At 39.0% G+C, this 26,152-nt stretch overlaps 1 protein-coding gene across 1 annotated transcript; it reads right to left on the bottom strand.

Annotated features, from left to right (window-relative positions):
* Positions 1 to 3,849: 3,849 nt before the first annotated feature.
* LOC132630857 (probable L-gulonolactone oxidase 6) lies at positions 3,850 to 11,876 on the bottom strand. The gene is made up of 5 exons (XM_060346454.1): positions 11,271 to 11,876; positions 10,881 to 11,062; positions 9,785 to 10,040; positions 8,715 to 8,816; positions 3,850 to 4,736 (listed from the first exon to the last, which is right to left on the bottom strand). The coding sequence occupies exons 1-5, from the start codon at positions 11,758 to 11,760 to the stop codon at positions 3,997 to 3,999; spliced, it is 1,770 nt and encodes a 589-aa protein (XP_060202437.1). The 5' UTR covers positions 11,761 to 11,876; the 3' UTR covers positions 3,850 to 3,996.
* Between the last annotated feature and the right edge of the window lie 14,276 nt (positions 11,877 to 26,152).

The following is a 26,152-nucleotide window of genomic DNA, read 5'->3' as shown; positions in this document are numbered from 1 at the left end:
AAGGGAGTGCTGACTGGCTTGGCATCATGCATGTTGAACCTTTTGATAACTTTCCTCACATATTCTTCTTGTGAGAGTTTAATGCCCTCCTTGCTTCGGTCGATTCTCATCCCAAGGATTTGCTTTGCAGCTCCCAAATCCTTCATTGCAAACTCTTCCGATAACCCTTTTTTCAACCGATCAATCTTCTGTAGGTTTGCTCCTACGATTAGCATGTCGTCGACATAGAGTAGCAGTATCATGTACGAGTCTTCAAATTTTTTGAAGTAACAGCAGTGATCTGCCTCGCACCTTGAAAAATCAGCTTTCTTCATAAAGCTGTCAAACTTTAAATACCACTGTCTTGGAGCCTGTTTTAGTCCGTACAGACTCTTTTGAAGTTTGCACACCAGATTCTCCTTTCCTTTGATTTTGAATCCCTCCGGCTGTCGCATGTAGATTTCCTCGTCTAGATCACCGTGAAGAAATGCAGTTTTCACGTCCATCTGTTGCAGATGTAGATTTTCCTTTGCTACCAGCCCAAGAACAGTTCTGATAGTCACCATCTTGACTACGGGAGAGAAGATCTCCGTATAGTCAATGCCTTCTTTCTGTTGAAATCCCTTTGCAACCAGCCTTGCTTTATAACGCTTGCTTCCATTGGGTTCTTCCTTTATCCGATAAACCCATTTGTTTTGCAATGCCTTTTTATCCTTTGGCAACTCGGATAATTCCCATGTATGATTTGCCGATAGTGAATCTATTTCATCCTTCATTGCCAGCTCCCACTTAGTCGATTCATCGACTTGCATTGCTTCTTCATAACATTCCGGCTCCCCTCTATCAGTGAGTAGAATGTAGTTGAGGGATGGAGAGTACCTGTGAAGCGGCTTCCTGATCCTGGATGATCTACGCAGCTCTGTGATTGGCGTCTGTTCATTTGTTTCAGAATCAGCACTTTCATCAGCACCTTCTCGGATTGTTTGTTCCTCTGCCTCGGTTGTACCTGGCTGCTGCTCAGGTGCCGAAAAGTCCCTCAAATCGACTATTTCCGATTCCTTGTCCTGACATTCTGAATTCTTTTGCAGCTTGTCTTTGTACAGTACCTCTTCGTTAAAGACAACATTCCTGCTTCGGATGATCTTCCGATTTTGTTCATCCCAAAATCGGTACCCAAGCTCGGTGTCACCATAGCCAATAAAGTAACACTTCTTTGATTTTGGATCAAGCTTGCTTCTAGCCGTATCATCATTATGAACATATGATAAGCAACCGAACACTTTCAGAAATGAAAGATTTACCTTCTTGCCACTCCAGACTTCTTCTGGAATTCTGAAATCCAAGGGAACTGACGGTCCTCGGTTAATTAAGAAGGCCACGGTATTGACTGCATCTGCCCAGAATGTCTTGGGCAGTCCAGAGTGTATTCTCATACTCCGAGCACGCTCGTTCAACGTTCGGTTCATTCTTTCGGCTACTCCATTCTGTTGCGGCGTTCCAGGAATAGTCTTCATCATCTTGATCCCATTATCGGCACAGTACCGTTTGAAATCACCATCAGTGTATTCTCCGCCGTTGTCGGACCTCAAACACTTCAACTTGAGGTTTGTTTCATTCTCGACAATGGCTTTCCATCTTTTGAATACACTAAACACATCGGATTTATTTTTCATAAAATAAACCCATACCTTCCTGGTTGAATCATCAATGAAGGTCACGTAGTAGTGTGATCCTCCAAGAGAGGGGACAGTGGTAGGTCCCCACACGTCTGTGTGCACCAATTCCAGCTTCTCGACCTTCAACTCCCTGCCTGCATTTGAGAAGCTTACTCGCTTTTGTTTTCCGAGAATGCAGCTCTCACACGTATGAAGGTCCACCGTCTTCAGCTCCGGAATTAAACCATTTGTCACCAACAGCTTCATCCCCTTCTGGCTGATATGCCCCAGCCGACAATGCCACAAATCTGTCTTCTTTGTGTTGTCAACCACAACAACAGTATCACGACAGCTAGTCGTCATGTAGAGAGTGCCAATCTTCTTTCCTCGGCCAACTACCATAGCACCTTTCGCCACCTTCCAAGACCCATTACCAAAGTTGAGATCATATCCCTCATCATCAAGCTGACCTACTGAAATCAGGTTTCGCATCAGCTTTGGAACATGTCTAACTTTTGTAATCTTCCACGAGGATCCATTTGACATCTTCAAATTAATGTCTCCCGTGCCAACAACGTCTAGCGGCTCTCCATCGGCTAAATAAACTTTGCCGAGATTCCCAGCCACGTAGTTTGTCATTATATCATGATGTGGGGTGGTATGAAAGGACGCTCCTGAGTCAAGCACCCAAGAGTCTATCGGGCTGTCAACCGATAGCAACAACGCATCGCCAATGTCTTCCGTAGCAGCGTTGATTCCATCCCCCTTGTTGTCCTCCTTCTTTGGCGCCCTGCAGTTCTTCTTGAAGTGACCTGGTTTTCCACAGTTCCAACACTCAAATGTTCGTCCTGGTCTGGATTGACCCCTGCCATTCCTTGACTTCGATCTGCCCCTATTTCGGTTGTAGTTTCTGTCATAATTTCTGCTTCTGTTTTCAACATTAAAAGCAGAACTCGTCGATGCCTCTCCAGAATCTGTCCTGTGCACTTCCTCAGCAAGGATACGATCCCTAACATCGTTGAACTTTAGTTTGTCACTGCCGACAGAATTACTAACCGCTGCTCTCATTGGCTCCCAGCTATTTGGTAGGGATGCCAACAAAATTAGAGCTTGCACTTCATCATCGAAGTCAATATTTACCGATGACAATTGATTTACAATGGTATTGAATTCATTTACGTGTGCAGCAACATGAGCATTTTCCATCATCTTTAGATGAAATAGTTTCTTCATGAGAAATACCTTATTATTTGCCGAAGGTTTCTCATACATGTCAGACAATACCTTCATCATATCTGCAGTGGTCTTCTCCTTTGCCACATTGTGAGCAACGTTCTTTGACAGCGTCAGCCGAATGACTCCCAGAACTTGTCTGTCGAGGGGATTCCAATCTGCTTGCTTCATCTCCTCTGGTTTCGGACTCAGAGGTTCATGAAGCTTTCTGCCATATAAATAATCTTCAATTTGCATTCTCCAGAACGCAAAGTCTGTACCATCGAATTTACCGATGCCGTGCGTCGTACCATCTTCGCCTCCCATCGTTTCTAAATCACAACACAACCTGTTGCTCTGATACCAGTTGTTAGGATTTAAATCCCAAATCCGACCTTTGTAAGCCGGTTCCCAGGAAAGATTGGAGGGTCACAGCTGGACCACTTAAATACCAACCTCCTTAGACAGAACCTACTTACGCAGTGATGTAAGCGAAGAATAAATAGCACACACAGATTTATAGTGGTTCACCCTCAATGTGAGAGCTACGTCCACGTTGCTGCTGCAGATCTTATTAAAGAAGAAATATTACAAGTGTTTACAACACTCAACCTCACAACCCCAATCCCAATTACACTTAAGAATATTTACCACAGAAAATTCTCTCAAAGACCTTCTCTTACTTAGGCCTTTCACTAAGAGTATTTCTCTTAGATTTCTCTCTCTCTTTGGGATGTGTTTAGCAAATGATCTTGATGATATCTTACAAATGAACCATAAGCTACCTATTTATAGGAATGAATTTCCTATGATGAGGTAAGCGCTTACATCACGACTATTATGAGGTAAGCGCTTACATCACGACTATGTGAACAAAAGAATTGACTTGTTTGGCCAATTCCACACCTAACACATGATTTATACAATAAGAAAAGTGTACATTCAATTGAAGAAGGAAAAAACATAGTTCGCCTTTAGTAATTGAAAAAGTAACAAAAACTCGTCGAGAACAATTGTATTAATATATTTATGTGTATTATTTTAAGATGTCCTTATTACATTGATGTGCTTACTTATTTACTTCTTTAAATATCAACATTGCTTGCACAAAATCATGCGCACAACATTGCGTCTCTTGTTGTCTTTTACATTAGAAATCAGGATTTAGTTTTGTGGTAACGGACGATAAACGAGTACACACCCTCGCATCTTTGTAAATTTTGCCTGGTCGACAAAAGTAACCCTTCTTTGGGGCACACTGAATATCTTCAGAGCAAATGCATAGTCCTTCAAGAGCACACCCCTCTTTGACTATGGTCAACCCATCTTTTAAGCCTAGAACTTGATCTGTCCACTCACTTGAAAATAACCCTAATTGGTCGTAGCTTTGTTTCACTTTCAAGAATTTGTCAGCATTTTTATATTTGTTGATTGCTCCAATAAATGCCACGTTTCTATTCTTTCCCCAATGTGGCAATGCCCCATATTTGAAGAATGCAAGTTGCTCTATCTCTTCAATGAAATCTTCAAAGAGCCTAGGAGACATTGGGTCCTTGCTTCGGTAATATGTGATGTCAAAATCCAAAGCATCTTCTTGTTCACCCAAGTAAGCATTTGAAGCTGTAAGGTACCTCATGAGGATGCCATCGTATAAGTCTAGGACACATAGTGCCCTAGGCTCCAAAGCAACTAGCCTTTGGACATCTTCAATGAAGCCTTTGACTTTAGATAAGCTAATACTAAATGTTGTTTGGTGAAAGAAGAGACTTTTAACTCTAGGATCCCAAGGACATACTGTGATTTTTGCATCTTCAAGGCTGTCTAGGCATGTTCCTGATGCTTGGAATCGATTGTGGAATCCAACCACTGGGTAGCCAGTAAAAGCAATACCTGAGAGAATACGAGTTATTAAAGTCTTTAATATTGAGAAGGACAATGAAAACAACTCTTCCTTGCAAAATAAAATTAAGGAGATAAATGTTACTATTAAATAAAGACTTGAACCAAAGACTTACTTATAAGGTAATCTAGTGAAAATATAAAATAAAAATCCCTTACATGTTAAGTGCTACTTGGATAGTGATATGTAAAGCCCCGTAATGTTTTCATATTTAATTCAAGCGAGTTATAAGCTTAAAGTGTGACTTAATTAGTGCCAAAGTACGACCAAGCCTATACGAGTGTAACAAAGTCATTGGATATGTAACATGCCTGAGGAACCAATTTGAAGAGGTATGGACAAGGAAATAATTAAAATAAACCAAAAAAGTTGAAGTTGGAAACCCATAGGCTATGCCCTAGTGATGTGTCGCATGAAAGGTGAACAAAAACACTGAATTTCAATGGAACGGATCTGCAAGTAGCATTGGGCTAAGGCCCAACGCATTGCCATCGCATAAAGCACCTGGTCCATGATATCTTAAAAAGTCTAATGAATTGTTCTGTCACATAAATTGACTTGAAATCCAAAATTGCACATGATTAGTAATTTACACTTCAGATATGTATTCTTTTCATTGCAATCAATTATACCTTCAGATCATGAAACAACTTGGACAACTCATTCTCAATACTCTATCAAGGCTAGCCAACATTAAAAGCTAGCTAACACGATGATGAAGTTTCCATAATAACCATGATGAGTTTTAGCACTTTCACCTCAGGCTTGATTACGAGGCCATTCGTGATACTCTTTGTGGTCCTGGTGCTATTATCTTTTGAAGCAGGGATAGGGAGAACCATCAGATTGGCTGAGATCAGAGGCGGAGCCAGGATTCGAGGCTTGTGGGTTCGGTATTCTAATTCGTTTAAGTTACTGGGTTCTAAATTATCAATTTATACATATTCAATGAAATTTTCAAGACAAATACAGGGTTTTAGACCAAAGTTACTGGGCTGAACCCCTGAGTACTATGCTAGCTCCGCCCCTGGCTGAGATGCTCCTATTTCACTACGGAGGCCAAGAACACCTTGAAGGTGGTTAGCTACCGTATTTTTCCTAGCTCCTTCGATACAGAGGTTGGCCGATTGAAAGTCTGCTTATTCTTTGCTTTCGTTACAAAGATGAAGTTCAACTTCTGTAAGTTCATGCTCGAGAAGATGTCTAAGGTGAAAAATGAAGGACCAAAGAGACTCTATTTCCCTAGTATGTTAACCAAGTATCTTTTGGGTTGCAAAATTTAAGGAGGACAACTTTATGACCATCAGGTGGAGTCAGCTGATGTTGATTTTGATGCCACTACAGTGAAGGAGGAAGCTAGACCATTTCGACCTATTCCTACTGTAGAGTAGAGGGTGACCCGTATGGAGGACTGCATGCTCTTCATTATGGGAAACCTTAGGCTCCAATTTGACACAGGCATGTTGATGTGGAGAAGCTACAGAGGTTATATACCCCTTCTCCACCCGTGCTCGCCAGTTCTTAGGCATGGAGCGACCTTAAATTTTGCCCTTAGATGAAGACGTGTTCTCTCAAGGATCAGTGGCTGACCTTTTTCCAGATGAGGATACATGATACACATAGTTCCTTTTCTCCACTTTCTTTTTGTCCTGTTATCTTTTATTTTGTGCTTATGGGGACAACGCACTGTCTAAGTGTGGGGTGATGAAAGTACTTTCCTATCTTTACATTGTTGTTGTTATTCTTTGGATGACTCTATAGTCCGTAATATTTTTTTATTTTTGTCACTTGACATTATTTTTATTTGTTTCATGCTTTTTAGTATAGGCTCTTTGAATTTCTTGCAATTTAATGGCATGTAATAATTGGAGTTTTGATTTTTAGTTTGTACATCATCCAAAATTTAGTGGTAGCTTCTTGTTTTTAATTTTAGTAGTTAATAATCCCCTTCAGTTTTTTTTTTTTTTTTTTGCATCGGTGATCTCTTCCGAGAGATGTAATTTGAACCGTGTATAGTTTTAATTTTTGAGGTAAAAATATTTTGTTTTCTAGGACGAAACCCTTAGAAATTGGAGAAGAAAGATAGAATGTACTCCTAGGATCTTCACGGACTGGATTGATATCAACAGATGTGAAAGATAACTTTTCTGTAAGTGATTGATGTAAATAAAAAAGATAGTATAGGTCATGATGCCTAGGCTCATGGTAGTGACTCTATATATAACATTTTCTTATTTTGTAGTACGCGATGACTTTATCTTAGAGTATATTTATTTTTCTTGAGTGAGACTTGTGTCATAGATGAAGGTTCTTTACCAAGCCCCTACCCAAGTAAAAGGAGGAAATTTTCCGTGAGTTCTATGCCTCCTATATGCTGCCTCTGTGCCAAAGAGGAAGAAGGGACAACCGAAGACGTATCTTGAGGTAGTGATTGTCCGAGGAGTTGAAGTACAATGTGGCCAATCGAGAAAAATCAATGATGCCCTAGATGGAATATAGTCCGGGGATAGAAATAAGATGCAAGGGAGAACATAGATGATGAGCGTCCATGGACGGCATCGGTAGTGGCCTTGGAGTCTCCTGATTGGATCAGCCGAAAGATAAAGATTTATAAGAAATATCTCAACTTTGAAGCTAAATTTTGGCTTTCATTTATGAGCAGCTGATTGCAACCCTCCTACAATGAACAGACATCAGACTCGAGAAGATATTGCTTGCATCATGAGCAAGATCTTTGTCAATGTGGGTGATGTTATATTTGAGGAGCTAAGCAAAAGAGCTCTACAAGAGAAGACATCTCTCTCTTTCCCGTGTCTTATCACAGAGTTGTGTTTGCAGACTCATGTGCCCAAACTGCCACGGGTTGATATTGGGAAAGAAGTACTTGTAGTCTATGTATCTTGCGGACTCAATATGAAGTGAACCCAGTGAGAAAGAAGAGGAAGACAAGTGATACCGTTGATGCATCTCCAGCACTTGAAGTGACAGACCTTGAGGGCTTCGCATCTGAGCAGACGAATACACATGTCACTACCTCAATTGGCCTACCTCTTCCATACATTCCACATTAGTTGGCACACCTACTCCCGGTACACCGGTTCTTTCAAAGGACGGAATTTTAAAACTTGGCTAACTATCTAATTCTACAGATGTTAGGGTGGTTAGACATGAGTGAGACATCCCTGAGATGATCAGCGCAACCTTGGCTACACTTAGAAAATCATTGTGTGCGGTTCAACAAAAGCAACAAGCCCATGAGAATGCACTGGTGCTCTTGACAGACAGAGTTGCTAGGTTGAAGCAAAGAGGGGGTGGTAGTGACTTGACCTCTATTCGCATGGGCTAAAACTCAGGCAAGATTCACATGGACCATGTTTCTTCCTTCAAAAGAAGAGACATTTAATTTATTTTCAATATTTGTGAAGAAGCTGCAAAGAAAGTTGAATGTTCAAGTGGCTAGTATTAGATTTGATCATAGGGACTACATTTGAGAATGCTAGCTTCCTTGAATATTGTGACTCATGGAATAGATCATAACTTTTCAGCACCTAAAACTCCTCAGCAAAATGGGGTTGTTGAGAGGAAGAACTGGACCTTGGAGGATATGGTAAGAACTATGCTAATTGCCAGTAATCTTCCTAAATATATTTGGGATGAAGTTGTTAACACTGCATTCTACATCATCAATAGGTGCATGATAAGACCATTGTTGGAGAAGACTCCCTGTGATCTTCTAAAGGGAAGAAAGCCCAACATCACTCATCCCAGAGGTTTTGAAAAACAATATTACAATACTAACCAATTATAATTACTATGTTGTGCTTTCGGACAAAGGATTTGAAAAAAACATTGTTTCCAAACCATTTGGGAAACCAAAAGAGCCTTTAAGTTGTTGTCATTAATTATTTCCTGACTCTTCACTATGTATTCAATAATAGTACAGTCAAGTGATGAAAGAATTAGCTAACCATTGTTTGTCAACCCATAAGCACCAATCTTCAATGTGGAAGTGGTTACTTTGGCACTTGAGCATTTTCCACGAGCATCGTTTGTTGCTTCTTGATTCTCCTCTAGTGAACAAAGAAATACAAAGAAAGTAGAGCAAAGTCATGCCTGGTATCGAAAATGTTAACATGCAAACCAGTTACTGTTAGGATCGAAATAACAATAATGTGGACTAACAAAACATACTTTAAATGAGGATAAATCAGAAATAAAGAAAAGTATACTAAAATATGCATATGATTTGGTCAATTGAGAAAACTAATACTCCATCTGAACTGATTTATATGAGTGGGTCAGGTTCCGATAACGAGGATCAAAACACTTAATCTTTGACCGCGATTTCGACCATAGATTCTTTGAGTCTTTAAAATACATTTTACATATTTACAGACTACATGAAAAGTATTAGAAGTAAACAAAATAAATAATGTACAATATATTAAAAGAATTTAAGAAAATTGTAGTTAAAAAAAAAATTGTTTAGACACCTCCAAAAGTAAAAACCCTCATATAAATTGGGACAAAGGGAGTACAAAAGAAGGTATAAAACTCTCGAAATAATAATCTCCTCCTCTTAAACAAGACTCTTTTTACCGAAAGACTGTATTGTGGATGATATTGTGTTGTTTGGGAAGGAAGGATGCTCAATTTATAGAAGTGCAAAACTTCTATAACAAAATAATAAATATGAAAAACTTTTTTTCCACCAAGAAACTTTTTTGAGTAAAATACAATTATGGTAAAATCCAAATAAGGTATGAAATTCGAGGAAACCTATTAGTTATTCCCCGTTCCAATTTATGAAGCAGATCGGATTTCAAAAGTCAAACCTTTTACTTTTTATTGTGAATTTAGATATAAAATCCTTATGTTTATGAAATAAAATTTACATATTGGGAAATTATGTAAAAAAAAAAAAAAGGATAAGTGACATTATTTCAAAAGATTTAAAATACATTTGAAAAATAACGGTTAAAAAAAAAGATCGTTTCATCTCGAATCCGAAAAGTGAGACGGAGAGACTAATAATTACCTGAGGTTCTTATAATGGCGAGGACGAGCGAAGATGTAGAGCGAAATCCAATGAAGTCATCGAGGCCATTGCCACGAGTGTTGGCAGGAACTCGATCATCAATCCTATAAACAACCTTGCGCTGACTAGGATACCATGTAAAATCTGCAAATTCATGTTGTCTCCCAAACTTAGCTGCATCATCCCCCAAATCTGAGTCATTCCTCTCTGAACGGGTAATTGAACGTTTGAACACTGGTTGCAGTTTCAGTGTTACCTAATATTCACCCTTAAAGATTTGTCATTCTTAGCTAGGGACAGATTCAAGATTTTAATTTGATAAGACTTTTAAGTTTTTCCGCATTAAACTTATTATATCTATGGGCTCAGATCCAATATTTATTAAAATTTTAGTAGATTTTTAAATATATATATATATATATATCCAAAATTATGGATTCTGTTGAGCCCGGAGCCAAAAGGCTACGCCACCCCTGCTAGCCACAGAGCGAGGGTATATAGGGAGGTAATCCGGTTGTTTTTATGTTAAGTTATCAATATGAAAGGAAAGTACTGCTGTAGTAGTAATAATAATAAAAAATAAAAAAAATAAAAGAGAAGAATAAGGACAGAACCTCAATGACTACGTAGCTTAGACCCTGTTTGGACGGGCTTATGCCTATAAGCTGTTTGCAGCTTATAAGCTAAAAAAAATAAGTTAGGGTAGTCTAACTTATTTTTTTTGGCTTATAAGCTGTTTTCAGCTTTTAAGCTGCTTTAGATAAGCTAAGTCAAATGGGCTTAATTATTTTTTTGAGTTTATTTTAAGCACAAAATGACTTTAAGCTGGTCAGCCAAACACTCAAAAAAGCTGAAAACAACTTATAAGCCAATCCAAACGGGCTCTTAATTAACTCAAGAATTTTTCTAAAAGAATTTCGGAAAGACTTTTACATGGTAATAATAACTGTATATATAAGCAATCATACAAGTTAAACGAACTATTCTTTTTCTTTAATAGGGTCCCTGAAAACGTTCCCTCTTTTCAATGTGGTACAATTGAGAGGTGGGTAGAACATGACAATCAACTAGACATGCTGTTATAAAAAGTATCTACCTGTGAAATAACTCCAAGAACACCTAGGGACACTCTAGCTGCATCCAACTCTGGGTTACCATTTTTCAATGTACGTACTTTAGCATAATTGTTTGCCGCTTCATCTGGTGTGACAATTCGAAGTTGCACAATATAATCATGTACTGAACTTCCCAAACCCCAAAGAGAACTTCCATGAGCACCTGTGGTTGGAAAAAAATAACTCAAAGTTATAGGAAATCAAAATTGGATAGAAGTTTATAGTTTAGGTTTTTCAATTTTTATTCAAAGTACGTTACAATACTATTATAAATAAGGGTGTTGCTAGTAATTTTCATATTGACGAGAAGTGGAGAATTATAAAGAACATTCAAAGATTTATGAGATTTTAAATAAAATATTTTTCTTCACCTGTTCCAATTAGGCCACCAATGGTTAAACCCCACCAGTAAGGCGTATAAGGCAGGACTAATCCTGCCTTGGCCGCCTCACTGATCAACTGTCTCAACGTTACCCCACTTTCAACCGTCATCGTCATGTTTTCTTGATCCACTTTTAGGATCTTGTTTAGGAATTTTGTACTGATAAGTAATCCGTCTTCACCATCTGGACAAACCAGCTTGGGTATGCTGTGTGAAAACCGAGTCGCCACTTTCATTTTTCTCTTTTCTTTTGTTGCATTTGCCACTATAGAAATGATCTCTTCTTCTGTGGTTGGAAAAACAGCTTGAGCTGCCTTGCAAATGCTCCGATCCGGGAAGGCACCATAAGAGTTTGTAATGGTGCAGTTAAAGTTTGTTTTGGTTGAACATTTAATGGGATCTTCAGGTGGGCTAGATTTCACTAAGTAAATCATAAAGATAATCCAGCTTAGTTTTAAGAAGATTTTTGGGTCGCCCATAACTGGTAATCAGAGAGAGGTACAAATTGCAGACAGAGAATTGCCCAAAATAAATAGAAATAAATGTACGATGTAGCTGGCTAGTTGAAGGCAGAATATTAGTTGGATATCCAAACTATTAATAGTCTTCATTACCTCTTGAAGTTAATTATTTGATCTCATGCTAAGATAGTGAGATACACTCACATGCAACGTGATTTTTTTTTTTTAAAATAAAAAATATTTCTTTTTCGGGTTATTAGTAAAAAGCTTGGCTATTAACTCCACTTTTTAGATGAAATTTATTGTTGACTAAAAATAATGAATTTCAGCCAATTTGATTTTAATAGATTTTGTCCGAAAAGAAAAGTACACTGTCGAAATAGATATTCATTACATATAAATGAGATATAATAAGAATTATACAGTTGGAACTTCATTATTCTACTACAAAATCTTTTTAGTTCACCAAAAATAAATTAAAGGATCTCTAACCAAGTGTGTGTATATATATATATATATATTTCATAGATTTGACCCGAAAAAAAAAAAACAACAATTGAAAGAAATAATCATTGCATCTAAAGAAGAAATAAAAGAGAAGTACATAGTTGCGACTATATCATTTTGGTTAAACTTTTTTATTTGATTAAAAACTACATAGTTGAAATAAATAGACATCGCATCTAAATAAGAAATAAACAATTGATACTTCATAATTTTTTATAAAACTAGTTTTATTTGATTAAAATGATGGAGTTCGAGCTAATTAGTTTTTTTACAAATTGACCTGGAAAAAGAAGAAATACACAGTTGAAATAAATAGTTGTAACAATTTGTCAGCAAGTTGGGGTAAAATTTGCATTATATATTAAGCTGAAGCAAGAAGAAACACACAAATGGAATGTATAAACTATTATATGTGACAATGTTGCAATTAACAGTTGAAAAATAACCTACTTCGGAGTTGATTTTTCATTCCCATGCCCCTAAAATCAGCGTCTACGGGGATAAAGACTATCAAACAGTCAAGTTTATAGGAATGATTAAGACTACTGTTGGTTTAAGTGTGCAACTAATAATTCGTGTCAATTTTAGGATCTTTAGGTATATATTCTGCTTACGTTGAATTATGAAAAAAAAAAATTATTTCATGTCTAACATAATTTACACTAGTGTTTTAAAAGTCCTTTTCGGAGCGAGACCTGGGACGAGGCACACCAAAAATATATTGAGACGATGGTTGGGGGCGAAAGTTTCAAAAGGCATACGCCCAACAAGTCATGGTGTACGCCTGAGAGTGAGGCAGATGTTTGTGTTGGGGTGTAAGTCTAGAAAACTTCTTCAAATTTAAATAAAATTTGTTAAATAAATCCTTAATATAATACACGAATTTTCAAAAGTTAGCTAAATTTTTTTGAAAAGAAACTGAATGATTGTACGAAAAGAATAGAAAATATCTCGAGGGGATTTTACAGAATCATTTCACCAACAAGCCAAAAACTTGACTTATTAATATTTATTCTATTTGTTAGTAGCTTATAGTCGATTAGTTTGATTAGTTTTTGTGGAGATGGAGCAAATGTTGTTGTGTTTTTTACTTTTTCCCTTTCTATATGGATAAATAAAACACCCTTTGGACCTAGCCCATTTTTCCCTAAAGCCCACTATATAAAAGATCAACTTAGGTCTTATTTCATGAACACGAGAGTGAATTTATAGCAGCCATATAGAGAGAAAAAGTGAGAGAGAAGTGGAAAATCAGCTACAACAGTTAACCATTGGATCATGCTGAAATTTGAACTGAGAGTTCTCAACATCTAGTTTTTGGATTTCAACGGTGGAGATTGGATTTTGTGGTTTGTAGCTCCAGTTTTCGAGGACGAACAATAGCTCATCTTTGGGGGTAATTTCTCTCTTTTCTTCACTAGTTTTGGCGCTATCTTTTATGTATTGTTGCTCCATAGTTGGTGTTGATGTTTTAGCCATTTGAAGAACATTGTTGTAACGCTTGTTGATATTAGTGGAGCTTTTCCTCTTCACACTGAAGGGGTTTTTCCACGTATATTTGGCGTCTCTTGCATTTGGTTTATTTTGCTTGCTTTGCTATTTCATTGTTGGTATAGTTGCTACCCGGATTTCTACTTGTGCTAGCATTTATTACCTTATCTTGGTTCAAATAGTGTGGAAAGTTTTGACTTTGGTATTTCTTTCGATGTTACCTTCTCGTGCAATTTGGTATTTGTTTTTTTCTTCCCAGCAAAGTGGTATCAGAGCTTGTGCTTATATTTGATTGTGTTGATTGTCTATATGAATGATGGAGGCAAATATGAGCAAGATGGTTTTTTAAAATGGAAGTAATTACCATATCTAGAAAAGCAAGATGAAAGATCTTCTCTTGTCAAGAAATGCATTTACCTGTGTTTGCTTCTAAGAAACCCGAGTCTATGAATGATGCGGATTGAGAATTTGGGCACTTACAAGTTTGTGGCTACATTAGGCAATGGGTTGAAGATAATGTTTGAAATCATATTGTGAACAAGACAAATGCTAAAAGCTCGTGGGAAAATCTCGAGACACTTTATGCTTCGAAGACATGCAATAACAAGTTGTTCCTACTGAAACAATTGATGAATATTAGATACAAAGAGGGCACTCCTATTTCTGATCATATAAATGATTTTGAGGGTGTCCTTGACCAGCTATCTGGAATGGGTGTCAAGTTTGATGAAGAAATACATGGACTTTTGCTTCTTAATACTCTGCCAGACTTTTGAGAAACTTTTCGAGTTTCTTTGACTAATTCTGCTCCCAGTGATGGTGTAACTATGGAATATGCTAAGAGTGGTGTTTTGAATGAAGAGATGAGAAGAACATCTCATGCTTCGTCTTCTTCAGGTTCACACCGATGTTTTGGTTACCGAGATAGGGGGAGAAACAACTTCAGAGGTTAGAATGACAGAGGTAAAAGTAGAAGCAAGTCAAGATCCTCCAGGTACAAGAATGTTACATGTTACTATTGTCACTTGCCAGACACATCAAGAAACATTGATACAGGTTTAAGAGAGACTAGAAAAAGCAAAAGAAAGATAGCGATAATAAAAATCGTGTTGCTATTGTTGTTGAATATGATCTTCTTGTTGTTGTGGTAAAAACGACATCAATCTTGTTTGTGATGAGTCTACCTGGTTTGTGGATTAAGGTGCCATTTCTTATGTCACGTCAAAGAAGGAATTAATTTCTGCTTACACTCCAGGTAATTTTGGAATGTTACAAATGGGCAATAATAGTGAGGTTGAGGTATTTCGCATTGACACAGTTTGCTTGAAAAGTAAGAATGGTTGGAGGTTGGTTCTTAACAATGTCAAGCATGCTCCGAATGTTCGTCTAAATTTAATTTCTATAGGAAATCTTGATGATGAGGGTTATAATAACACCTTGGTGGTGGCCAGTGGAAGCTACTTAAAGGTTCAATGGTTGTGGCTCAAGGTGACAAGATATCTGACTTGTACTTATTTCAGGGCTCCGTTTGTAGTGACTCAGTAAATTTAGGGGAGAATGATACTTCATCAGAGTTATGTCACAGAAAACTAAGTCATATGAGCAAGAAAGGGATTGATAGTATGACTAAGAAGAATTTGCTTTCTGGTGTGAAACAAACAAAGTCAAAGAGATGTGTTCATTGCTTAGCCAGTAAACATAAAAGAGTTTCTTTTCAAAGTCACCCTCCTTCAAGAAAGCTTGATTTGCTGGAGTTGGTACATTCTGATTTGTGTGGTCCTTTTACAGTAAGGTCTCATAGTGGTTCACTTTACTTTGTGACTTTTATTGATGATCATTCTAACAAATTATGGGTATTTCCTTTGAAGTCCAAGGATCAAGTACTTGATGTGTTCAATACTTTTAAGGTCTTGGTTGAGAGACAGTCAGGGAAGAGCCTAAAATGCATCTGCAATGGTGGTAAATACAGCAGTCAGGGTATTCGGCATCAGAAAACTCCTCCAAAGACTCCTCAATTAGATGGTTTAGCAGAGAGGATGAACAAAACTCTAATTAAGAGGGTTAGATGTTTGCTTTCAAATGCTAAGTTGCTAGATTCATTTTGGACTTAATACTGCTGCTCATGTTATCAATTTATCTCATACCGTTGCTTTGGATGGTGATGTCCCTGACAGAGTTTGGTTTGGTAAGAATGTATCTTATGCTCATCTGAGAGTCTTCGGGTCTAAGGCTTTTATGCATGTTCTAAGAATGAGAGGTCAAAGCTAGAATTTAAAACTAGGCAATTCAGCCTTATTGGTTATGGTTAAGACGAATTTGGCTATCATTTCTATGATCCAGTTGAGAAGAAACTTGTTAGAAGCCGTGATGTTGTGTTCTTTGATGACCAGACAATTGAAGATTTTGACAAAGCTGAGAAGGTTGATTCTCAGAGCAGTGAGAGCTTAGTTGATTTTGATCCAGTTCCTGTGACTATTGCACCTGAAAAAAATCTTCAAAATAATGAAGATCAAGTTGATAATGAAGACAGTGATCACGTTCAGAATGACCAGCATGATGTTGTTGATGCTTCAGTGGAAGATGATGTGGTTGGCCAACAACTAGTTGCTATTGATGCTCCAGAGAGTTCACTCAGAAGATCTACTATAGAGAAAATACTTTCATCTTATTCTCCCAATGAGTTTGTACTCTTGACAGACGGGGGAGAACTTGAAAGTTTTTATAAGGCCATGGATAGTGAAGATAAAGAAAGGTGGTTTGATGCTATGTAAGATGAGATTAAATCCTTGCATGATAATCATACATTTAATATGGTTAAGCTTCCTAAAGACAGAAAAGCTTTGAAAAACAGGTGGGTTTTCAGGGTGAAACATGAAGATGGTAACTCAGTTCAACGATACAAGGCTAGTTTGGTTGTCAAGGGCTTTAATAAATAAAAAAGAGTTGGTTTTGATGAAATCTTTTCTCCAGTCGTGAAGATGTCATCCATTCGGGTTGTGTTGGGCTTGGCAGCAAGTCTAGATTTAGAGGCTAAACAAATGGATGTTAAAACTGCTTTTCTCCATGGTGACTTAGATGAAAATTTATATGGAGTAGCCAGAAGGTTTTGAAGTTAATGGTAAAGAGAATTATGTTTTCAAACTAAAGAAGAGCTTGTATTGTTTGAAACAAGCTCCCAGGCAGTGGTACAGAAGGTTCAGTTCTTTTATGAGTCAACAGGGTTTTAAGAAGGCTTCTTCAGATCATTGTATTTTTGTGCAAAAAGTTCTTGATGGTGACTTTATCATTTTATTGCTTTATGTTGATGACATGCTTGTTGTTGGTCATAATGCTTGCAGAATTCAGAAGTTAAAGCAAGAGTTGGATAAGTCTTTTGCTATGAAAGACTTCGGTCCAGCAAGACAAATTCTTGGCATGCAGGCCAAGAAGTTGTGGTTATCATAAGAGAAGTACATTCAGAAAGTACTTCGCGGTTCAACATGGATAAAGCTAAGATTGTCAGTACACCTTTAGCTATGCACTTCAAATTGAGCATGAAGCAGTGTCCTTCTAGTGATGATGAGAAGGAAGATATGAAGAAAGTTCCTTATGCTTCAGCTACTGCCAGTTTGATGTATGCAATGATTTGTACAAGACCAGGTACTGCTCATGCTGTTGGTATTGCTAGTTGTTTTCTTTCTAATCCAAGAAGAGAGTAATGGAATGCTTTGAAGTGGGTTATGAGATATCTTTGTGGCACTTCTAGTTTGAGTTTGTGTTTTCGAACAAGAAAGCCTATCCTTTGTGGTTACACTGATTCATATATGTCCGGTTATCTTGATACTCTCAAGTCTACTTATGGCTACTTGGTTAATTTTGTGGGGGGAGCTGTGTCTTGGCAATCTAGGTTGCAAAAATTTGTTGCTCTATCTACTACATAAGATGAGCTTATTGCTGCCGTTAAAGCTTGTAAAGAGTTGCTCTGGATGAAGAGATTTATGGAGGAACTTGACTTTTCTCAAGATAGGTATGTGCTTTATTGCGACAGCCAAAGTGCTATTCATCTTGACAAGAACTCTACATTTCATGGTAGGTCGAAACATATTGATGTGAGATACCATTGGATTAGAGATGTGTTGGATTCTAAGTTGCTTGAACTTGAAAAGATTCACGCTGATGATAATGGTTCGGACATGATGACTAAACCTTTCCGAAGAGAGAAGTTTGAAGAGTGTTGCATGATTGTCAGGATGGCGGTCTCCTCCACATAGTCGGGAGGGGTAGAATTGTTGGGTTTTTGTTTTTTTTTCCTTCCTATGTGGATAAATAAAACACCTTTTGGACCTAGCCCACTTTTCCCTAAAGCCCACTATATATAAGATCAACTTAGGTCTTATTTCATGAATACAAGAGTAAATTCATAGCAGCCATATAGAGAGAAAAAGTGAGAGAGAAGTGTTGATTTTTGCAAAATGAAAATCCTACAACAGTCTGCTTCAAACTACCTTTACCGATTCGTGAACCGTTGGATGGTGCTAAAAGTTGAATTGGGGATTCTCAACATCTGATTCTTGGATTTCAACGGTGCAGATTAAATGTTTTGGCCTGTAGCTCCAGTTTTTGAGCACGAACAGTAGCTCATTTTTGGGGGGTGATTTCTCTCTTTTCTTCATTAGTTTTGGTGCTATCTTTTATTTATTGTTGCTCCGTGTTTGGCATTGATGTTGTAGCCATTTCGAGCACATTGTTGCAACTCTTGTTGATTTTAGTGGAGCTTTTGTGGGCCGGAAATCCCGTGGTTGTTTCCTCTTCACACTGAAGGGGTTTATCCACGTAAATTTGGTGTCTCTTGCATTTGCTTTATTTTGCTTTCTTTGCTATTTTATTTTTGGTATAGGTGCTGGCCTGATTTATATTTGTGCTAGCGTTTATTGCCTTCTCTTGGTTCAAATAGTGTGGGAAGTTTTGATTTGGGTATTTCTTCCGCTGTTATCTTGTCCTGCAATTTGGTTTTTGCTTGTTTCTTCCCAACACATGTATATATATATATATATATATTTTTTTTTTTCACTTCTTTATAGTTTTCTTCAATTTTTAATACAATTTTACCTATTTAAAAATATTCATTATAACTATGTTTTTTTTATGAAATACAAAAAATAAATAACCTATGGGGTTTACATCTCGCCGAGGCATATGTAAAATGCCTCGCCTTACACCCCGTTTTTTATAAAATACTGTTTGACGTTAATTGTGTGAGACTTCTTTTTTGTCTCACAAGTTAGTGAGCCCAACTATTAAACTTTTGCACAAATTTTATACTGTTACATCCACTAACTTGTAGGTAAACAAAAGTAGCACACCGATAATGTCAATTGCGTGAAACATTTGTTGAATTATATACAGAGAGAGCATTTTGGAGGCAAAGAAAGGAGCCCACAAAAACATCGACATGGATTTTGACATTAATTCCAACCATCTTTATAATCTTCATGAACACTGTTATGGTCGACATGGATTTTGACATTCCAACCCTCTTTATAATCGAAATGGTTTACGCCTCGCCGAGACATTTGTAAAACGTCTCGCCTTACAATCCTCCCCACCAACATATTTTAAAACACTGATTGATATTAATTGTGTAAGGCTTCTTTTCTGTCGCACAAGTTAGTGGACTCAACTATTACTCTTCCGCACAAATTTTAAATTGGAAAAAATCCACTAACTTGTAGGATAAAAATTTGTATCGCGTAGTTAAAGTCAATTGCGTGAAACATTTGTTGAATTATTTATTATATATAGAGAGAGCATTTTGGAGGCAAAGAAAGGAGCCCACACAAAATCTTGCTATTTAAGTCATGGATTTTGACATTCCAACCCTCTCTATATTAATTTTCATGAACACTGTTATGATGTGGGTACTTGAAACAGATGGCTACTTTTGTTTTTTTCCATCATGAGTAAATTAAGAGAATTGTCTGCGAAGTTGTTTGGACGTATGAAACTACTAGGTGTTTGGTAAAATCTTGTAATGGAAGACTAGACTTCCACGTGAGACAAGAAATGGAAATAAAGCAAAACAAAACCCCCCCCCCCCCCCCTTTTTTTTTTTTTAATATAAGTTGTAATATTTCTCATGTCAATATGATGAAAATATACATATTAAAATGTTGGTCAAAACTTATATAATTCGAATTTCAAAATATGAAAAGTGTCACATAAATTAGAATAGTAAGAGTAATTTATATTGCTATACTGAAATGCCATTTCATCATTTTTTTTAATTCATGTTTCTAGTGTAAATATGAGTCACTGCACAAAGTTGAAAGCATTACTGTCTTTGAAGCGAAGAGATGGTATGAAGAAGATAGAACCATTATAGAAAACAACGTAACTGTCATATAGGTGTAAGGACATCGTTTTGTTTAATTTTATTTTCTGTCCTTATCTTACAATTATTCATTTTGTGAAGGCTTATAGCTCCAAAAATTATGCGTGGACTTTATTTCACCAAATGCCAGAACAATTAGTATGTACATATAAGAAAATTTTCAACTATGACATTGCGTGCCTCACCTACCATAAAACCTACGCCTTCTATATTATTGAAAACAACATAACTGTCATATAGGTGTAAGGACATTGTTTACCCCGAATTTAGGTAATCAATTAAATTTATGAGTGAGGTATAGGATATGTGGTTTGAGCTTTAATTGATTTGATTGGAAGAAAATGAATTTGGATATGCTATGAGCAAGTGAATAATAATCGACGATTTATACTAAATATATGTATTAAATAATGTATTGAGTATTGTTTGATTGAATAAAGCTAAAGAAGAACACACTAAATCCGGACCAAAATCAGAGAATGAGAGGGAGAGATTTTATATATCTTGCTATTACAATGTTCTAGATCTGAAGAAGCTAACTCTTGAAAGGAGAATAATGCTCCCTATTTATAGTTTTGCCTTATGGGCCTCATACAACATAAAACCCTTGAATAAAGAAAAACCCTAAAAGGATAAGGTTGGGTCGTACGGTCTGACACCCGTACGATTGGCAGTACAATGTGGCAGAACGGTCTTGACGCGTGACAATTGTGTAACGGATCTCTCGGACCAACGGCCACGATCAACTCGGCTATGGAGAAACCGGACCAAACGATGTCCTTCGCTTTCTTCGGATCAAGCACTCCTCCGGTCCAAAATAAAGTCTTCATGTTCGTACTTATTTCTTTCTTCCTTGATCTCCGGTCTCACCGGTCTAGCATATGTCCGATTTTTACCGTATACAGATAGTCCCCACATTTTTCGGACCATAGTTTTATCGGAGTAACGGGAAGTGGATGAATCAAGAAACCGGTGGTTCCATATGTTCGTTATTATCTTTTCATTTTGGTGGGAACAGTTGCATCACGTCCCTCTGTCATCGGCCATGTGTCTCATCCCGGATGGTCAGCTCTGACAACTGCCGAAACGCACGTCGTTTCAAGTCACTTCTCATTAATTTTGGGAAACGTGGCATTCCCCGGTTGGCTGGGATCTGTAACCACCTCGACCCCCATATCTATATAACGTCTTCCACCTTCTCATTTTTCCATTTTACGCTTCATTTCACTTCATCTCTCCATTTCATTTCTTCACTTCTCCATTTTATTTCTCTTCATTTCATCACTTCTAATCATCTTCCATCTCATATTTCTTGTTGATTCAACCGTTTTATCCCCTTTGATTCATTGCTTATACTGCGTGAAAGGGAAACAGTTCCGCCAACTTCTTCGTTAGTTGTGTTTGTTTAGAAAGTGCTATTTCTTTTTCTTCTTACTCTTTTATCATTTTGAATTTTTTCCCAACTGCTCCCTTACTCCTGTTTTTCAGCTTCTTTTTCGAATTCGCCAAATCTTCTTTTCCATTAACTTCCAAATGTCTACTAACACCGAAACCACCTCCCATGATGTTCCCTCGGTTTCTTCTCAAGGAACCGAGCCAACTTCTCAACCCAAGGGAAAAATCACCTTCGAGTCCACTGCTTTGGACATTGTACCGTCCAAACCCAACTATAACAAGGATTTCGAGGTTGAGAAACCTTCTCTGGTTTATGATAGAGGGTTTGATGTAAGACGGTACCCCTCGTCCATTACCGAGGACAAACTCGATCTAGTCCGGGCTGATTGCGGATGGGTTAACCGTCCGGTTCAAGTTTTTGCCCCCGGACCTGATGAATTAGTCACCGACCATCGGGAGGGCTTCTTATACGTTTACACCTATCCTTTCACCCTCAAGCTCGACCCCCCGATCGACCCGGTCATTTTAGATATGTGCCGGACTTACAATGTAACCCTGGCCCAGATTGGTCCGATTGTCTGGAGGACCGTGGCCTGCCTCCGGCTGTTAGCCAATAATACGAAAAAGAAGTTCACGCTGGCTCACTTCATCCGGTTATACTCTCCGAGGTTGTTCCGGGGTGGTGTGATAAAACTCGCTAAGCGAAGCCGGAACCCAATCTTTTCGAAGATGGACGAAGATAGAGACCGGGGTTGGCTGGAGCGTTATGTCCGGGTGAGGACCACGGACATTATTCCGGCCAACTACATGCCCTTTCCGGAGAGGTGGAACGATAATCGTAAGTCTCAGTTCTTTCAATAATTGCTTTTGAATGCTTTGTCAAACATTAGTCCTTTCACATTCTCACTATTTGTCCCCTTCTTAATACTAGCCGTGGCATGGATACCTCGGGCTGTCCGGAACATCAACGAATGGGTTAGTGCTCTCCTCAGCCAACACACCCACGAAGCATGGACATGGGGACTCCTTTCGCGGGTGAAGGAGGATGAATTGAACCGAGCAGTTACTCTTTCCAACCTTCAACTCGAGCTCGACGCGACAAAGGCCGAAAATCTTCGATTAAAGACTGAGTTGGCCGAGATGGTAGAAAAAAACCAGTTTCTAGAAGAGAACAAGATCGGCCTTATCCAAGACAACGCTCGTTTTTCCTCTAGGCTGGGTGAGCTCGAAACCACTATCTCTCAACTCCGGGGGGAGCTGGACTTGGTCAAGTACGATGCCGTGAGCATGGCCGAAAGGAATCGGCTGCTCGAATCTGAGAGTGCCAAGTACAAAGAGCGGATGAGGGTGTTTGAGCAAAAACCGAAGGACAGGGCCCGGATATGTGATGAGTTGAAAATCGAACTCGAGGAGACAGTTGATGCTAATGACCTTCTCAAGGCCGAGCTCGAGTCGGCCACTCAAGTCCAAAGGGTCTTCGATGAAGAGCGGGATGAACTGGTGGCAAAGCTAGCCCAGGCTGAGGCCGATTTGGCAGAAGCCTTTCGGAGTGTGGAGGCTGCCGAGGCTCATACCACGATTGCGGTGGAATATGTACGGTGGAAGTCTCGGAGGGTCACCCTTGAGCAAGACGGGCATGGCTTTGCGGATCTTCTGGCCCTGATACTCGAAGCTAAAAGGGTCGAGGAAGAAGCTAAGAGAGCCCTCGATACTGACTCCGAAGATTCCGAGCGGACAGTGTCCGAACACTCCGGATCCAGCCATACTGGATAGACAAGGGCCTGTACTTAGCCTTCATTTTGTTTTTTTCCTTTGTAGGGGTTTCCGGTGTAAAAACCTTATATAAATGGAACATGCATTTTTCTTGATTTTCTTTATTCTTTTGCTTGAATGCTTGTTATGACTTTTGACCGAATTATTGGTCCGTTTTAAGGACAAGCAAAGACTCGGAGTCATTATTTCGGACTGCCTGAATATTGGATTTTCTCTTTGCCCGTGGGACTTATTTAATGCTTTGTGAATTCAGACGTCTCCGAATCACGTTAGCATTTTTTAGGGCCGGTATTTTTCGGCTATTCACTTGTTATAGATTAGGTTCGGACACCTGAATCCCAGCCTTAGCGAATTTTAATGTAGCAGTCCCCATTCGAGGGTGTTAAAGATTTTGGCTCGGTTCATTGTGACCTTATTGCCTTTGTCGAATTTCGACCGTAGTGCCCGGGATAGGGTATATGAATGAAGCAATGCCAAAATACGGCGATAATCACCGGGGTAGGGTGTCTTAACAGGAAGACATCCGAAATACAATAATCCGAACTTTCGATAATCTTTGTATTGCAAGTATTTGTACGTACATGATATGAGAATTTTTTCCGCTTCCTTCTGCTTTTGCCACAGCAAATACTAAATGGATACGATTCATTCTGATCATTTGGTCCTTACATCGAAACCTAATACAGAAGGTCCGGTCTTGGTTTTGCCATAGCAAATACTAAGCGGACACGATTCATTCTGATCGTTTGGTCCTTACATCGAAACCTAATACAGAAGGTCCGGTTTTGGTTTGTTGAGATCCTTCGTTTTTTATTAACCGGGGTAAACCTCGATGTGGGTATAGTAGTCCCCTAGTGCTTATCCAAGTTGCAGGATCGGATGAGCACTATCAAGTCCCCACTCGTAGGGTATGGCCCCGAGTTTTCGGGCGTTTGTCTTTGTATTTGTTAAGTAACACGTTGTACTTGTTGCCTCGTTAAAAACCTTGTCGGAAAACCCATTTTGGGACAAAACCGTACTAAGGAAAAGAGTGCAACACGTGTTTTCAGACCTAGATCCTAACTTTATCCGGTACTTGACTTCCTACAAAAAAGAAAAGGTCAATAGATAAGCACGAGGTGTCCATACCTTAGCAGTAGTATCTCTTCAAATGAGCCATATTCCAGTTATTGCGTAACCGTTGTCCGTCCATGGATTCCAGTTGATACGATCCTTTGCGCGTTACCTCGGTTACTTTGTACGGTCCTTCCCAGTTCGGGCCCAGTTTTCCTTCGTTGGGATTCTTGGTGTTCAAGGTAACTTTCCGAAGCACCAAGTCCCCAACCTGGAAATGTCGAAAATTGGCCCTCCGATTGTAGTACCTTTCCATTCTCTGCTTCTGGGCTACAATAAGGACCAACGCGTTTTCGCGAAGTTCATCCGTGAGATCGAGTTTTACGGCCATGGCCTCCTCGTTTGACTCCTCGGTGGTGTACCTGAACCGGAGACTCGGTTCACCAACTTCTACGGGAATGAGGGCTTCGGCCCCATAGACCAACGAGAAAGGTGTTTCTCTCGTGCTTGATTTCGATGTGGTTCTGTAAGCCCACAATACCTCCGGTAGTACTTCCCTCCAATGATGCTTTCACGCTTCAAGTCTATTCCTCAAATTTTGAATTATTGTTTTATTCGTGGATTCCGCCTGTCCGTTCGCACACGGGTGATATGGAGTTGACACGATTTTCTTGATCTTCAACCTTTCGAGGAAATCATTGACTTTGCCGCCCACGAACTGAGGACCATTATCACAAGTTATCTCGGCCGGGATGTCGAAACGACAAATAATGTTGTCCCATATGAAGTCGATGACTTCCTTCTCTCTAATTTTTCAAAGGCCTGCGCTTCAACCCATTTGGAGAAATAGTCAGTCATAAACAAAATAAAATGGGCTTTACCTGGTGCCCATGGCAACAAACCAACAATGTCCATTCCCCACTTCATGAAAGGCCAAGGTGACACCACCGAATGCAGCAACTCCCTGGGCTGATGAATCATCGGAGCATGTCATTGACATCCGTCACATTTCCGGACAAAATTCTTCGAATCTTCCTCCATCCGGTTCCAGTAGTAACCGGCTGACAATTTTTCGGACCAAGGCTTCAGCACTGGAGTGGTTGCCGCAGGTCCCCTCGTGCACTTCTTTCATCACATACTCTGTTTCTCCGGGACCCAAACACTTGGCCAGGGGTCCGAAGAAAGACCGTCGATACAATTGGCCGTCTACCAAGAAGAAACGCGCAACTTTTGTCCTTAGTGACCGTGCTTCCTTTGGGTCACTCGGGAGCTTTCCATCTTGCAAGTAGTCGACGTACTTGTTGCGCCAATCCCAAGTTAAACCCATTGTGTTTATTTCTGCATGTCCGTTTTCTATCGCTGAATTCATCAAGTGCATCGTAGTCCCGAGGTTGATTTCTTCCTCTTCGACTGAGGATCCCAAATTGGCCAACGCATCAGCTTCGCTGTTCTGCTCCCTCGGTACATGCTGCATGGTCCATTCTTTAAACCTGTGTAGTATCACTTGGATTTTTTCCAGATACCTTTGCATCCGTTCGTCCTTGACCTCGAAGATGCCATTCACCTGGTTAACGACCAAAAGAGAATCACACTTTGCCTCGATTATTTCGGCCCCCATACTCCGGGATAATTCCAAACCTGCAATCATAGCCTCATACTCGGCTTCATTGTTAGTCAATTTAACCGTTCTAATGGATTGTCGAACGGCTTCCCTGGCAGGGGTTCTAAGGACGATTCCTAGCCCGGAACCCTTGAGGTTCGAGGCTCCGTCCGTGTGTAGCGACCAAATACTCGAAGCTTTCCCCGAGGTTAACAGAAGTT

This window comes from Lycium barbarum, chromosome 3, assembly GCF_019175385.1.
Source record: "Lycium barbarum isolate Lr01 chromosome 3, ASM1917538v2, whole genome shotgun sequence".
Lineage (NCBI taxonomy): Eukaryota > Viridiplantae > Streptophyta > Magnoliopsida > Solanales > Solanaceae > Lycium > Lycium barbarum.
This window is presented reverse-complemented; position numbering and strand designations above follow the sequence as displayed.